The sequence below is a fragment of the Leopardus geoffroyi genome, chromosome A2 (assembly GCF_018350155.1).
Source record: "Leopardus geoffroyi isolate Oge1 chromosome A2, O.geoffroyi_Oge1_pat1.0, whole genome shotgun sequence".
Classification (NCBI taxonomy): domain Eukaryota; kingdom Metazoa; phylum Chordata; class Mammalia; order Carnivora; family Felidae; genus Leopardus; species Leopardus geoffroyi.
Genome location: NC_059331.1, coordinates 108,570,332 through 108,587,132, shown reverse-complemented (window position 1 = coordinate 108,587,132; position 16,801 = coordinate 108,570,332). Strand labels below are relative to the sequence as shown.

The 16,801-nt window shown below is 33.1% G+C and overlaps 1 protein-coding gene across 5 annotated transcripts in view; it reads left to right on the top strand.

Moving 5' to 3' along the window:
- Positions 1–16,801, top strand: part of AGMO (alkylglycerol monooxygenase) — a 383,631-nt gene that overhangs the window by 209,426 nt on the left and 157,404 nt on the right. For all 5 annotated transcript variants that reach the window (XM_045494981.1, XM_045494979.1, XM_045494977.1 and 2 more), the window contains 5 exons: positions 197–262; positions 354–433; positions 3,927–4,061; positions 5,992–6,108; positions 15,519–15,601. In XM_045494981.1, the coding sequence (XP_045350937.1) occupies positions 197–262; positions 354–433; positions 3,927–4,061; positions 5,992–6,108; positions 15,519–15,601 (481 nt within the window). The remainder of the gene's footprint in view (positions 1–196; positions 263–353; positions 434–3,926; positions 4,062–5,991; positions 6,109–15,518; positions 15,602–16,801) is intronic.

The window sequence follows — 16,801 nt, the reverse complement described above, 5'->3', positions numbered from 1 at the left end:
ATAGGAAAAAAATAAAATAAAAGCAATTTACTTAGCAAATAATCTAATGTTGTCAGTGAAAAGAGATTCTTAGGAAAATCATTTTGTTGCATAAGTCTTAATTTTGTGAATGGGTTCTAAAATACAATAAGATGTTTCAAAAGTATAACTTCATTTTTCAAAACCTTTTTTTTTCTTTTAATATTGTGTGTCATAGGCAGAAACCGTTATTGCATTGACAAAAATTATGCTGGCGTTCTTATTATATGGGATAGAATTTTTGGTAAGTAAAATATATGTGAATATAAAAATATTAACTTACCTCCTAAGCTCATAGAAAGTCAAAGATCATATCCTTAATGTTTATCTTCCAGGGACATTCGAGGCAGAAAATGAAAAAGTTGTATATGGTCTAACGCATCCCATTAATACATTTGAACCATTCATGGTGCAGGTAATGTAATTGATTTTATTATTTCTGAATTGGTTATATCCTTTCACAAATTTTATAGCTAAAATAAAGATCAGTTGTTGAAAAGTGAAAGTACCTCACACTATCCTAAAAAGAAAAATTTTTTTTAACCATAAAAGAAGCTAGAAGTAACTCTGACACTCAGGCAAAATCTTGAATTAACTTGGGCAAAATGTGTTTGAAAACAACTCATTTTAAGAACCTTTAAGTATTCCTACTACAGAGAATTTTTTTCAAAAATACCCCTTCAAGCAAACATATTCTTTCTCAGAATAGACCTGAAATATATTCATGGATTCAGAAGGAACAGTAGTAAATGCATTATAAAGGCTGATACCACAGTAAGAAAAATATTTGCTTCAAGGCCGCATGACTCTGGTTAGAAATTCAACATGAGGCCTTTGCCCTATTCTACTTGGACCTAAATGTCAGGAGCTATTACGAGTTGGTTAGGTCTGCACATTACCTCACCTGCTAAGACTTGTAGCCCCAGACCAGTTTTCTGTTAGACATGTGGTATTGGTTGTTCACTGATCTCAATGGCTGGCACTAGAGAAATGAGGAATGTCTGTGAAGCTCCGATCCGTCAGCAACAGAGCACCACAAACACTCCTGGGGTTAGGGACTAGCAAATGAGAAAAAGATAAGAATGCTTGAGAAGCTGAAGAGGTCAGGCAGTGACAGCTCTGTACATAGAACCAGGATTATAGCATTCGGGAAGGGCGGTAATTACAGGTTCCTGTCAGGTCTGCTCTCTGATCCTATTTCTTAAAAGTTTTTAAGGAAGTTAAAATAACAAAATAAATGGGCATTTCTTGAGCTTTTACTATGTACAGGGTATTGCTAGCAGCTCAGCATGCGTATTTAATGAAACTCTTACTCAAACCTTATGACATAGAGATACTTTTTAATCCTCGTTTTTTAGTGGGTGAGGCTGAATTTCCCAGGATTTAAATAATTCAACCAGCCATACACAGCTTGTCAGATTCAGACATAACCAAGGAGTGTGGCAGGCCAAGCCCAAGACTTGCTTAACTCAATTTAACTTTTACACTGTAGTGCCTCTTCATAGAAAATGCCGTCACAAATTGCCTCCACTTTTCAAATGAATGGTGTTTTTATCAAGTGAGAAAAGCTGATTATTCATTTTCTTCCTTCTCAACTGTAGGCCAGCTCTGTCTCTCTGCCTTTCCCTGTCTCTGTGTTGGGCATTCCTAAAGTTATATCCCTCAGGAGAATATTAGCAAATATTTCAGAGTACTTTCTTAATAAACTTTATATAATTGAAATTAATTTAAAAGTAATACATTGAACTACCTTTTCACTTGGTATAGTCTTATCTCTATAATAAGGACATTAAAAGCTTGGTCTTTGTCCTTTGGAAAGGAGCCTTTGAAACTTCTTGTGCATATGAATCATGCAAGAATCTTACTAAATTTAGCCCAGATTCTGTTCACTGGCTCTGAGGTGTGTCCAAGATTGTGTATATCTAACAAGCTCCCAGGAGCTGCAGAACCTGTTGTTTCCCTCTGAACCTTAAGTAGCAAGGATATGGGAGCGTACACTCCTGATGAGGGCAAGGGGATCATTGCTGAGACAGATGAGAGGCTGAAAACCGCACAACACTAGCAGCACAAGGAGTTAGATGACAGGATTTGGGGAAACAAAAATCAGATGATTAGACTTTTTATGAGCTGATGTTGAATCTGTGTCAGGTTCAGTTTCCCAGGCCTCTGTCCTCATGTAAAAATTTCCTTATCACAACTGTGTACAAGACATAGGCTTCTAGACTCTCACTTACATTGTCAAAAATGTCATATTGGCAACGTTGAGTGAATTAGGAATTCTTGAACCTACAAAAACGTATACTTACTTTCACTGGTATTCCTTTATATTCAGCTAAATTTCTCACCTTTCCCTCAGATGTATCAAAAGCAACAGAGGATGACCTCCACTAGGTGGAGAGGGATTTGTCCCCCCTGTATATTGGGTATAGGACATTCACTTTGCTCTCATTTGGAGTCCAGGACTTTAAGGGCATTGGAAGGCAAATAAGTGGGAAAGTACTCCTTATTTTATTTTATTTATTTTTTTTTTAATTTTTTTTTTCAACGTTTATTTATTTTTTGGGACAGAGAGAGACAGAGCATGAACGGGGGAGGGGCAGAGAGAGAGGGAGACACAGAATTGGAAACAGGCTCCAGGCTCTGAGCCATCAGCCCAGAGCCTGACGCGGGACTCGAACTCACGGACCGCGAGATCGTGACCTGGCTGAAGTCGGATGCTTAACTGACTGCGCCACCCAGGCGCCCCAAAGTACTCCTTATTTTAAAAAGTCACCGTGTATTTCTCATGGCTATGTCTACAATGAGACCAATGAAATGTTGTCAGTTTTCAAAATAACAGATCAGATAAGTATATTAATATATGTTATAATTCCTAAGCACAGTAAGTTTTGTATTATTATTATTATTATTATTATTATTATTATTATTATTAAGCCCCAGTGAAAATTTCCATCTGGAATTTCTATTCACTTTAAAATCTGCCCCACTAAACCCTACATTGTTCATTAATTGCTTCAGATTACTTATTGTAATGTTTCAAGCAATTTTAAAACCAGTTTTATAATCCTAGCAGTTTAAATTTTTTAACAGACAGTGAAAATGCCAATGAGACCACAAATTCCCATAGAGCCAAAACTTCTTTGTACGTTAATTTTTTACTTCACTTCTAATAGAACTCATTTCTAGCGTCTGTAGCTGATGTACAACCTCTAGGACTATTTTTAACCTATGATGCATTATTATCACATGTATGGAATATATGTCTAATTACCCTAATGTCTAATATTTACTGAGTACTTCTCATGCGTGAGCATACTTTTAAGTACTGCACATGTCAAATGTGTTATTTAAAGAATGTGGATTCCTGCTAAAAGATGCAGAAATGGCTTTGAATATGTTTCCTTAAGTATGATATGATTGTCTATAACTCAATACAGCAAATAAAGGGCTATTTTTAATATTTGTGTGTTTCTGTGTTCAACTTTAATATCCATTTAGCAAGACTCTAGAAAGAATATCATTAGATGCGGATGTAGAGTTCACAAGGTGCTGGTTAATTCCATTGGCAGCAAAGCTGTTAACTCATTTTTTTTCTATTGTGCTCTTTTCTAAATAATTGTCCTCTTCTTTAACTTCGAAATTAAATTTTGTGGCACTTCAGAAATATTGACAAGAACACACTTAAAGGACACAGAATGAATAGAATGAATTACAATTTGGAATGCAACTGCACATTAATCTACATTAACCACATTACACATAACCTGTATATTACAGAAAAAAATATACAAATGTTATTGAATAGTAAATAAAGAAAATAAAATGTATGATTAGTTGTACTTAATATTTTTGTTATGAGTTTTTCTTTTTTTTTTTTTTTTAAATAAGCTGTATTTTTGTTCTTCTAGTGCCACCATTTAGTTTACATATGGACTACATTCTGGGCCACACCTGGATTCTTCAATAAGTTTTCTGTCCTATTTAAAGGACCAGGATGGAGTCCAGGTAAACCAAGACTTGGACTAAGTGAAGAAATACCAGAGGTAAATAGAGTTCATGTTGGTGATGGTAAAGATTAGTATCATATCGTCAGGTCGACAGCCAGCCTGTATGTATGTCGACTTCATGAAGATCTGAAAAAAAAGATGTTCCCTTCGGCAGATACAGCCCTGTGGTGCATAACTTACTGAGTAGGTACCACCTAGGGGCGGATAAGAGGAGGGCCTTCTCCCAGGATGACACTGCCTCTTACTGGGGAGCCTGGTTCGGAGGCAGAGCAGCAGAGGCTAGGTTTCAGATCCACTCAAACCTACAGCAAAGAAGCTTTATGTAGTGCAAAAACTACACAAACGTATGTTACTGGGTCACAGAATCCTAAAACATTAGAGATGGAGCCTTAAAGATGCTTCTTTCATTTTGTTCATGAAAGAATGAAAAGATGGTCAACACCACTAATCATCAGGGAAATGCAAATCAAACCCACAATGAGATATCACCTTACTCTTGTTAGAGTGGCTAAAATCAAAAAGACAAGAAATAACAAGTCCTGGTGAAGATGTGGAGAAAAAGAATCCCCGTATCCTGTTGGTGGGAATTTAAATTGGCACAGCCAATGAATGAAGGGGAGTAGGAGGTACAGACTTACAGTTATGGGATGAATAAGTCACAGGAATAAAAGTCACAGCATAAAGAATATAGTCAATGATATTGTAATAACAGTATACCTGGATAGATGGTAGCTATACTTGTAGCAAACATAGCATAATGTATGAATTTGTCACATCACTAAGTTGTATACCTGAAACTAATGTCACATTGTCTGTCAACTATACTGAAATTAAAAAATAAATAAATAAATAAAGTCTCTAGAATGGAAGGTCAAAAGCCACACCAAGATGATGTGGTTATTAGATTAGATCATAACCTTATTCATTCTGAGGTACAGCAGTAGCATTAAATTCAGAAATCACATTAAACCCCCAAAATAAGTGAGGTAGAGATTTAAAACCCTGGAAACCAAATGAAAAATTCAATTTCAGTCTGGAATTCTTATAGAGATGAAAAAAAGGATTTTCTTTTCAACCTTTCAGGATATATATTGTGGTTCCTTATTAAAATAACTGTCATTAATAGTAACCTGAAAGCAACAGAAAGGGTAAGCTATTGTTGGTTTCAAAGATAATTGTAAGTATAAAATTAGCCAACATTATAAGGAAATAATATCTTTTTTTATTTTAATATTGTTATTTTTTAAAACTCTTGATCCAAATGAGGATGTTTTTTCATCCAGTTATGGAAGCTGCTTTGCTGAAATTTCCCAGATATTTTTAGTTATGTTCAAAATCAGTTATGTAACAATGAGCTAATCTGATATAGATGAAAATAATTTGCTTTATTTCAGCTCTAAAAAGTTTAGTTTGCTGTGATCCATTTATTATTTTTTCTATTTTTCAATAGATAATCCAAAGTGAATACTCTGAAGTCATATTTATGCCTAAATTTGCATTATAAAAGTAGAGTTGTGGCATTTTTTGGAAACTCCATAATTTAGGAAAGTTGTTTCCAATAATGTAATATTTCCCTTTCAGGCATGATTATCTCCACTACTAAAAATCACCTTCCATTTTTTTCTTTTTCTTTACTTTCATGTATAATCCTGGACATATTTCTGTATTCATATTTTTATGTTCATTTTAGTTGTATTTGTCATCAGTACATGTTGCTGAATCAATTCTTATACCAGTTTGTTATAAAGCAGACTAAATCATAATCATGATGCTTCTGAAATGAAAAACAAGTTTCTGAACTTTTATGTTTTTCTATCAAAATGAAAAAGAATGTGAGTAATTTTGGGAAAAAAAAAAAGTAGCAAAGCTTTTCCTTTCTTTTACACATCTTCTCTTTACTTGGTGTGAGTGTCAATGAGTAGAATAAGCCAGGGAGCAAAATAAAGCTTCTTTCTTGTCTTCCTAGGTCACCGGGAAAGAAGTTCCCTTTTCATCATCGGTGTCTCATCTATTGAAGATATATGCAGTTGTACAGTTTGCTTTGATGCTAGCATTTTATGAAGAGACCTTTGCAGATAAAGCTGTAAGTAAAATTTTGTGAGAAAATTATGTCACTTTATCTGAAAATGAAAATTAACTCCCCATTTTATAGTTGTGCTCTATTCTTTTCTGTAATTTCTACTTTAATATTGGCGCTATCTCCTGTTTAAACAGGTAAATTATTTTTTTCTAGACTATTAAGTATAAATTAGTTATACCCAAAATGTTCCTGTGTAGACTGTCTATTGAATTATATGCTATTGATATTGACTTGGCTTTGGGGAGGCAGAATAGAAAGTCTTCCTTGAGAATTTTTAACCACAAACCAACTCTCATTCAGATATGGGTCTGGGATTTATACTAACCATCAATTTATAAACCTAAACTAAGAATTTAATTTAAAGTGTTCTCAGATTAGGTCTCATGTGTCTAAAAGACCCATGTTCAAAGCATGCTTGGAGCAATCCCCTTAAACCCAAGTGTCAGAGTATTCCCACAGATAAAGTTCCAATGATTATGAACTCAGTTAAAAAGCACAGGAACATTCTGGGAGAAAGCAAGCCATCATGACAAAGCATTAGCAGAAACAACAAACAACAGACCCAAACTCTCAAAAACAACAGATGTTAGAAATTGAAGGAGAATATAAATGTAGTAAATTTAGTATGTTTGAAGATACAGAAGATGACATTAAAAAGAAATTAAAATTATGAAAATCTAAAAAGCAAGACTATCAAAATGATAAGGCACATTTAATAATCACATTAAATTTCTAGAACACAAAGATGTGATAAGATATGAGAAAGTCAATGATCTATTTAAGAATTTAAAGCCAAATCAAGAGAAAATTAGTGTATTAATAGAGTCATCCGTTATTTTTTTTAAAAAAAAACCATTATATAGTGATAAAAGACAATGAGATAAAAATAAAACATGACAAGTTATCTTCATACATAAAGAATAGTGTGGAAAAGTCCAAAAAAGATGCAAAAATCCAGAAAAAAATTTAAATGAATACAAATTGGATCAGTAGATCATGAATTCAAGAAAAATAAATTACTTTTTTTCAAAGAACAAATTTGTGCTATTTACAGATATCAGTTTTTAAAATGCTATATGTAATAGAAATTATCAAATAATATATGTGGAAAAAATGGGTACACTAGAGGGTTATTTTTAATAATTTAGTATAAAACCCTACGGAATCATTCTTAATAATTACATACCATTTTATTATTCCTAGTCTGGTAATGCCACTGGAACAATTACAAATACTCCATACATCTTCTACCAGTGAATTACAAGAAAGAAGTCTACTTGAAGTAGGTTATTGAGTGTGTTAGGTGGGACTCACTGCTTGTATGTGACAGATGCTCAACCCAGGGTAAATTTGTTAACTCCTATAACTGAAGAGTGCGGACTATTTCTTCTTCAGGCAGTGCTGATGCAATGAGTCAAATAATGTTACCAGGAGCTTTCTCATTTTTCTTTGTAGCTGTGCTTTTCTCAGTGCAGATTCTCCTATAGACTCAGCCTTCATGGTGACAAGATGGCTACCAGCAGCTCTAGCTTTAAATGCCACCAAACAAAGAACTGCAGAAATTAAGGACACAAGTTGGAGTCTGATGTTATGGTTTGGTTCATCTGGTTGTCCCTGAACCAGTCAGTGTTATTATTCCATTAATGGGAGAACAGGGTCTACTCCACAGGATACTCATGGTCAGTGAAGAAGAAAGAATGGCTTGAAAGAAAATTTACTAGATGATAGTATATAGGAAAAAGGAAATAAAATTGAGTAGACAAAAGTAACAAATGTTAGATATCTATAAATCCTTCTCACTGATAAATATAAATATATGATTTAAATTTTTTTTCAAAAAAATGTGCTTTAAACACTTACAAAATACGTGATAATATATAAACTTTCTTGCAGGATACCTTCACTTAAATTGTCTATGGCATGAGTGTCTTTTAGATATCTGCTGCTCTGAGAAACAGAATATCCAATTAAATATGTCTTAAATATAACTGGAAATTTAGAGGCAAGTGTTCCTGGGATTTGTTAGTTCACCAGTTCAGACATGCAGAGCTTCCAAAAAGTCTTCTCTATAATTCTCTTGACTTTCATCTTCATAAGATAATTACAGAAACTTCAGGCATCCTGTATTCACAGGCAGCAAGTTCACTTCTTCTAGAACATCTTGTAAATTTCATTTTATTGAGGAAAGAGGAAAAAAAGCCCCAGAATATTTCCCAGCAAATATTCTTTCATGTCTCATTATTCAAGACTAATTCACATGTCCACACTGAACCAATAACTAATACCAGCTCATGAATTAACCATGAATGAATTATACCAAGCATAATTTATTCCCTGGGGATAAAGAGCTCACTTTCCCCTTGAGCACATTACTTCCTTATACCTGCACAAAATCAGCATAGTATTAGAACAGAAGAAATGGCAGATATTTTCTGGCTGAGCAACCAATAGTGTGTGTCTGGGTATTCTGCTAATAAAATAGATTTACCAAAAGTAATTATAGCCATTACTAGATTATATATTAAGGAAGGCCCATTTTACCTTTTATCATTATTGAAAGAATTTACCAGTTGGTATTATTCATACATGTTTGTGTTTTTTTGCATTAAAAATTAATAACCAAACACTGTTACAAGTAGTGACAATAGATAAGTTCATATGTACTCTTTGTCCAAAAACAATGACTTTTAAAAACCTACAGGAAAATATTTAATAGACTTTACTGATTATAACAAAAAAACAATGAATTCTAGTTTCCATTTTGTTATCTTAGTTTTTTTACCTAAACAATTACTGAAATATGTATGTATTCATAGAGTTTTCCATGGTTGAATGAAACCAGAAGAAAAGCTACATCATCCACATCTAAATATCTAACTCTTGATGTATGTATCACTGTCGAGCATAGTTTGTGTTAATCGAACTTTTTTTAGTTGCACTAAACAAAATCCCAAAATAAATTATACCAATTCATAGAAACACAATTAGGAATTTACCCATTTTGAGGGCACATGAGTGGCTCAGTCGGTTAAGGTCTGACTTCGCCTCAGGTCATGATCTTGAGGTTCTTGGGTTCAGGTTCTGTGCTGTCAGCTCGGAGCCTGGATCCTGATTCAGAATTTGTGTCTCCCTCTCTCTCTCTGTCCCTCCCTCACTTGCACTCTATCTCTCTCTCTGTCTCTCAAAAATAAGTAAACATTGAAAACAATTAAAAAATAAATTTATCCATTTTGATTTTTAAATAGAAACTCTTAAATTCACCAAGAGATTTCAGGGTATATGCATGAGTGAGTACTTCCTGGGCAGAAATGAGGCCAGCCCCGGTGTATATTAAAAGATTCAACTTATAGCAAGGCATCACAAGATTTTTCTGCTGCCATAAAAAACAGAAACTCGTATAGATATATTGACAAAGAGAAATGCTAAGTGTTGAAATCCTTCTCAGACTGAAATTAGAGTTGGAAATAGCTTCATTCCTGACACAAATTAATTTTGAAAGGTGTATTTGCTTGTTTCCCACACATGTTTTTCTTTGCTAAAAACATGCTGTGCAACTAGGAAAAAAAGGTTGCTTATTTGCAAGATTCTGTAGTGCCATTCTCGTCTCAGGGATGTTTAAAAGCATATGAAGACATTAACATCCAACAGCAATATTTTTTTTCCAGATTCACTGTAGCCAATAATCACATAGAAAAGTTGTGGCTGACTTGTAATTGGGGGCCCTGCTGTGGTCCCACAGCCTTTTCTGTTTATGCATATACCAGAGTAGATAAATACTTACTTGTTTTATGTGTGCAAGTTCTGTATAAATAACTTTGGGAGTCAAAAAAGCAATTTGATGGCCACCACAAAGGTGTAAAAGGCACATTCCTTTCTTGCTGAAACTTGAAATGCATACATTTAAATATATAGTGTTTGGTTTAGTGATATGACCCACAGACTTCTCTGTTGATTTTGGTTTAGTAATGCTTGGGAAATCAATTCCTTAGCTGCCAGGGTCCAGTTCATGGGGTGATATCATGAATACACGTTTGAAATGAAAATATGGACACACTAGCATGTTTCCAAAGTAAAACTGTAAAAGCAATGCTATCCTTTCAAATAATAGACACACTCAAAAGAATTTGAATATTTAACAGTCTTATAATAGAATGTGTAATAAAGTTACTGCATATAGGTTTTAACAGATTATTTGATGATATATTTCAAGTTAATGAGGCATCTGAGAATATCCAATATAAATTTGGAAACAGATTTTTATAGTTTTGAATTCCCCTGTATGCTGTATTCTGTAAAATATTATGGGGACTACAGTTTTGTAACTAAAGTTTTCATGTTGACATATTTTAAGAGACTCTTTGAATAAAGTCGATATATTTAATTGTACTCTTGTATTACAGTGTCACTTGCACAAATTAGATCTAGCTTAGGTCTTACATGAAATCTCTCAGGTCAGTATCCAGTGTCTAATTTCTTCTTCCAGTGCAGTCCACTGAGATTTAATTTAATTTCCTAAAGTTTTTAGGTGGTAACTGAAGTAATGTGAAAAAAAGAAATGTGAGCCAAAATGAGCATCAGTTATAACTGAAAGCTATGAAATAATGTAATGTGTGTGTATTAAAGGAAGGATATTTTAAAAAACTACCTGTCTGATGAACATAAGCTTCAGGAACTTAGAAAAGTGCTCATTGCGAGTTCCAATGAAAAATATAATTTTTCTACACTAAATTGTATTATAATTGAGAAATCACACATTAAAAACATAATTTACATTAAATAGTGAAATATTAACTATGAAATTGAACATATCTTCATATTATTAGTATTGTCTCAAAATTTGATCACTATTAGGTAGCTCCTTTAATACTAATAATAAATCCAATCATAAGCTTCTTATAATTTGAATTAAGAGCCTAGTTTTATTTATGAAAAATGTGTAAAAATTAGACATTTTAACTCAACTTTGGAAACTCAAAGTCTAAATACACAGTTCTGAGGAGTCATATTTTCTTAATAAAAGAAATCCTCATGAAAAGAAAATTTGTCTGAGACTGTCCTTTAACATTTCCTGTTTTTTTTGTGTGTTTTGGGGAATAACTGAAAGAAATATAGCTTATATTTCCATTTATTTCTTAGTGAAAAAAATAATAAGAGTTTTCTATCACAAGTATAGCGAAAGTTGGTGTACAGATTTCAGTGAGATCTTGAAGCAAACACTGATAATTTAGAGTAGTTTCAATGATCCCCCAAATGGTTTTACTGAACAACTAAGAAAGATATCGTGTCAAAATAGATCTCTTCCAGCAACTGTTGTGTGACCTTTCATTCTGAGGTTGCTCACCCTGGGATTAATGATTAACTGATACTCAGTCAAGACCCTTCTGTCTTCTCTACCCAGTGCCCAGTGAGGTTATCCAGCCTGGCCATGAACTATTGCCAGTCCTTAGTAAGCTCTAATATTACAAGCTCTACTAATCCTTCTCTCACCTCCATGGTTTTCTCCTATGCATGGTCTTGTATACTGGACTCGACTGGCACTTTCTGTGGATTTCTACAGCTTCTGGAAGGTGGAGCCCACAGTCACAGATTGGGTGAGGCAGACTAGCAGCTGTGCCAGCAAACCCAGTCTGCTGCCTTCACATCACAAGTCACAAAGGTTTAAGTATTAGGCCATTCTGACCTCATTATAACAACGTTTGGGAAGAGAAGCATTTTGAATCAAAATAATTACTTTAGTGGTTCTTCTCAGACACCTTTTAGACAAACTCCTAAAAGCGTACTACCTTGTTAGAATCCCAAAATCCAGACATCTTCATTTTGAAGTCCTTTGAAAAAAAAATCATAGAAAATATTATCAAAGCATTTTTGATGAAACAACAAAGTTTTAAAAAAGAATTTGTTTACATAGAGGCATAGGAGTATTTTATGACACAGCATATGAAGCCGATACCTCCCTCTGTGAGATTTGTCAGGTGGGGAAGTATGAAAGGTAGTTATGTTGATCAACAGTGTTTTTCCATGTAATGTTAACAGGGTGATATCCCCAGTCAAGAAGCAAAAAGCTTTCTTCTTTATATTTGTGAGCAGAGGAAGGATTCCCACAGCTCATTGATTATGCAGTTTGCATCAAACATGTAATTCTACTAGAATTCCTATGTAATTAATGCTGCTTCTGAGATGTTTTTTTGTTTTTGTTTTGTTTTGTTTTGTTTTGTTTTGTTTTTTCCTTAAAAGTAAGTTGCACAGAAGTAGAGTTTTTCAGGCATACAAATTTGTACAGTGACTGCTGCACTAGGAAACTTCAATGGAAATAAGGGCAACTGAACTGCTGACTTGTAAGATAACTTTTAAAAAGGAAAAATAATTCCTTGCTTGATAAAACTTTCATAGTTATGGTCTTATTCGTATGTTTTTGTGTTTGTGTGTGTGATAAAAACTTATAATGCATTCAGAGGTTAATTTAGAATAATTCCATCTTAGCATTTTAGGACAGCAATATTTTACATAAAAGATTTACCAGTAGTGGAATGTATGAAATGAGATTTAACCCAATGAAAAATAAAGTTTTATTTGTTATAAAAAACGAACAGTCTTTAAGTCATTTCACATATTGTTTAAAACACCGGAGTCTAACTGTTTATGGTCAAAGCCTATCCATCCTATTTTATGTGTTTGTTAGTTTTTTTCCCTTTTTGCTCTAGTATAGCTGGCCTATGATCATATAATCAGGGATTAAAGCAGTATGTTTTCTAGGGTAGAGATTTTGTCCATCTTGATCACTTTCTTAAACTCATACCTACTATGATGGCTAGCACACGCTCAATAAACATTTATGAAATGAATATGTAGAAATTAGATATAACTAATTGATTATATGCCTTAATTAGCTTATCAAATGATGCTCTATGGAAAACCTTAGAAGTTAAATAAAGAAGTGGACTCTTGTCTTTAGGACAATTCTGTTCTTTAAGGAATGAAATAAATATTAAAGGATTTAATATTTAACATATTTAACACTTTGAAACACTTAATATATGATATGAAATTATTAATATTAATTTATGAAATACCAAATTTTAACTCATTTAATATAATTTAATTTTAAGAAACTAAAACACTGATAGGAAATTATATATTTAATGTTATAAAGTGTTAAAGTATTGACTAAACCAATTGATAATTTAAGAAATTATTAATATCAAAGGCATGGACATTAAAACAAAAATATAATAAAATATTCACTCATTTGGTCAGTCATTCAAGAAAATTATTTGAGTACTGACTATGTGCCAGGAAATGTTCTAGATGCTTGAGATATAACAGTGAATAACAAAACATAACCTCTAATGGAGCTTACATTCTAGTGGGGTGGGACAGACAACAAAAACAAAAGAATGGACAAACCTACAATTGTATAGAAATGATAAGTGTATAAATGTATAATTGTACACAAGTGTTGTATGGAGAACAATATAACGAATAAGGTTATAGATGATTATGAAAAAGTGCTATTTTATATATGACAGACAAGGATGTCCATTTGAATAGTACCTCAGTGAAATGAAGGAATGAATCCTAAGGATCCCTGGGGAAAGTTGTTCCAATAGAAGCAACAGTAAATAAAACAGACTTTAGTGGAAAGGATGCTTGCCATGTTGAAAGGAGAACAAAATTTGTGATATGAAAGGCAGAGAGATTACTAGGGGACAATATGGTAAGGGGATATGTTATATATGGGCCAGAGTAAGGACTTTTGAGTTTTATTCTAAGTAGAAATTGAAGCTCTTGGAGCATTTAGAACATATCCCTTAAACAGCCATTAATCTACTTAAACAGACCTAGTTACTTCTACCACCCTGAAAATAATTTTCTGGCACTTTTGCTGCATTGTCCCAAAGCAGTCATTGCTGAATTCCATGTATCCAAATAGCACTCTATAGCTCTCCACTAAAACATTCTGGTGTCCACTGAGCTTTCCCGCTTATATCTGATACCTACCTAGTCCCCATACTCCAAAACAAATCGATATTTTTTATTCATATTTTTGATTACTCATCAATACTCGTCTAGAAAACTATTGTTTTGGAAGCTTTTAAATCCCTTTCAATTCCGGGTACCATCCAAGTATACGATACTGAATAGAGAGGTGTTATAAGTTGGCTGTGAGGTCAGGCTTCATGTATAAGGCAGTGTGGAGAGGGGGTATTGGACAGGAACAGTGTTTGTGATTGATGGCTTTTGCTTACTGTTTAAAACTGTGGACAGATGCAGTTTTTGTAGGTATATATATTAGTTAATAAATGAGTTGAAATTACCTCTAGGTATTTCATGAAAAAGCAGAGAAAGAGTGTTTGCATGTTTTGATAACTCTATTAGCCACTTTGCTGTGTCACACTTCTGGTGTTCTCATTAAGATGCAACATAAACACCATCAGTGAGTAGGGGAATCATTCAAGGGGTGTGCGTCCAACTTCTTGCTTTTACAGATCCACTCTCACATGAAAACAGTATTTATCTGACCCTAAATATTAGCTCTGCAACCTCTCTGCCCCTGACTGTTTAGGTTTGTTGCTCATATTTATTCCACCATTGTCATACTTTGAGGTCAGGGAAATGTATTTTGAATTTCAGAGGTGTCATTTATTTCTATGTGATGATGGAAAAGTTACCTTATTCATATATGAAGCAGATATAATGATACCTTATCTGTAAGGTTGTTGGGACTAAAGAAAAGAATTGAAATATATGAAACATATAACGTAGAAGCTATAAAATAGTAGATGCTCAATAAACATTATTATTAAATTTTGACATGTAAACAAAATGCATAATTCATTTATAATTATGATTAAAATGTTTTATTACAATAATTGAAAAGATAACCCTTGGCATGTACATAGGAAATCTGTAGATTTCATCAAATATGAATATATATTTGTGCAATATGTTTTATTTATGTGTTGGCACGCATAAACACGTTCTGCTTTAAATATTTTCTGTATTAAAAACAGTGTTGGGTTTGAAACCACAAAGAATTTGTGATAATAAAAATAACTATTGGACTGTGCTATTTATTCATACAAATGTAAGTGATTTCTCCATATGTGGGGCACAGGTGTTTCAAAGAATTATGACAGTCATAACTTTAAAGGAGAATTTTTAGAAAGAATATTTGAAACAAAATAGTTCTGTGGAAGTGTCCACTTGATTCTCCCAAGCGTTCAGCAAGATAATTAAATGACATTAAGGAAACCAAAATGTCTGCTGCATAGTTAGCCTTTTTGAAAAATGCCAGTGACAAATGGTGTAATATAAAATAAAATTTGAGGCTGGTTTTCTTGACAGCTTTAAGTTCTAATGTTCTTTTTGATAACTCTCCTAAAGAATCTTTGGTCTCTGTATTTGCTTGACAGGCACTATCACAAGTTACCCTCCTTCTGAGGGTTTGCTTCATTATTCTGACATTGACCTCCATTGGATTTCTTCTGGATCAAAGGTAAGAAGTGAGATTCTTTCCTTTTGTGTAGTTTATAATGTTGTCTTAAAAATATATGTGAAACTTCAATAGTCATCAACCATTTGTTATTAAAAAATAAAGTTGAAACTATAATTTCACAGTATGTTGTTAAACAGTGTAGTTTATCCAATTTTTAAAATCAAGAATGCATTTACAATCTAAGCCTTTTAAATGAGATTTAGGTTTTTTAAGGTTACTAAAGAAAACTTATAAGTGTAATGAGTAATTTGGCAAAACATAGACCATAACTCTGAGTAATTAATAAAATATGAAACACATTGGGTACTTTTCTTTGCCATTGAACAGTTCACATATATGCCAGAATGTGTGTGCTATGTACTTAAAGTGTATGTCCTTTCCTTCACACAGCATATTTAAAGAATCTTGCTTTAAATACTACCCTAGTGAGAAAATGCATTCACTTGCACAATTTTAAAATGCATTTATGGTAGGAAGTATGTAGAAAAATAACTATTCATTATTACTTAGTATTTATCAAATATTAATATTAATACTGATACCTATATTTATGCACTTAATATGTGCCATGGAATATGTTATTAATTCTTACAACAATGCCCTGAGATAAGAATTACTATAAAGCCCATTTTACAGGCTAAGAAAGTCAGACAGACAGATAGTAAGAGATAGAACACAGTAGAAACCCAAACAATGTGACTCCCAAATTCACGTATTCTACAGTTTACATATGCTGTAACTTGGTGAAAAACTGCAAAACAAAACAAAACAAAACAAAACAAAACAAAACAAAAAAACTCAGTCATTCTTGAGATCTTATCTTTGTTGTAGTGTAATTGTTTAAGTAGGTAACCAATACCATTACTTTCAGGAAATTGTAAAAATAAAAGTCCAGGAAACACATGCTTAATTTATATTAAATATTATGTTACTTTACCAAGGAATGCTTAATTGGTGTTCTGGAATAACAGCAGATTCTGGAGTTTTATCAATCACCAAATCATCAAGATCAAAATGAACATACTGGTTAATGGGATGGTTTAGAACATGCACCTATAAACATTTTTGGGGGGCTCTCTATCCCTACTTTTCTAGACTAGAAGTAAAGTACCTACAGAGTCATGAACTAATAAAATGGAAAAATAGGTCACAGTTCCCTCTGAAATAATTAACCCAGATCCGAAGAATCAGGATCTCACA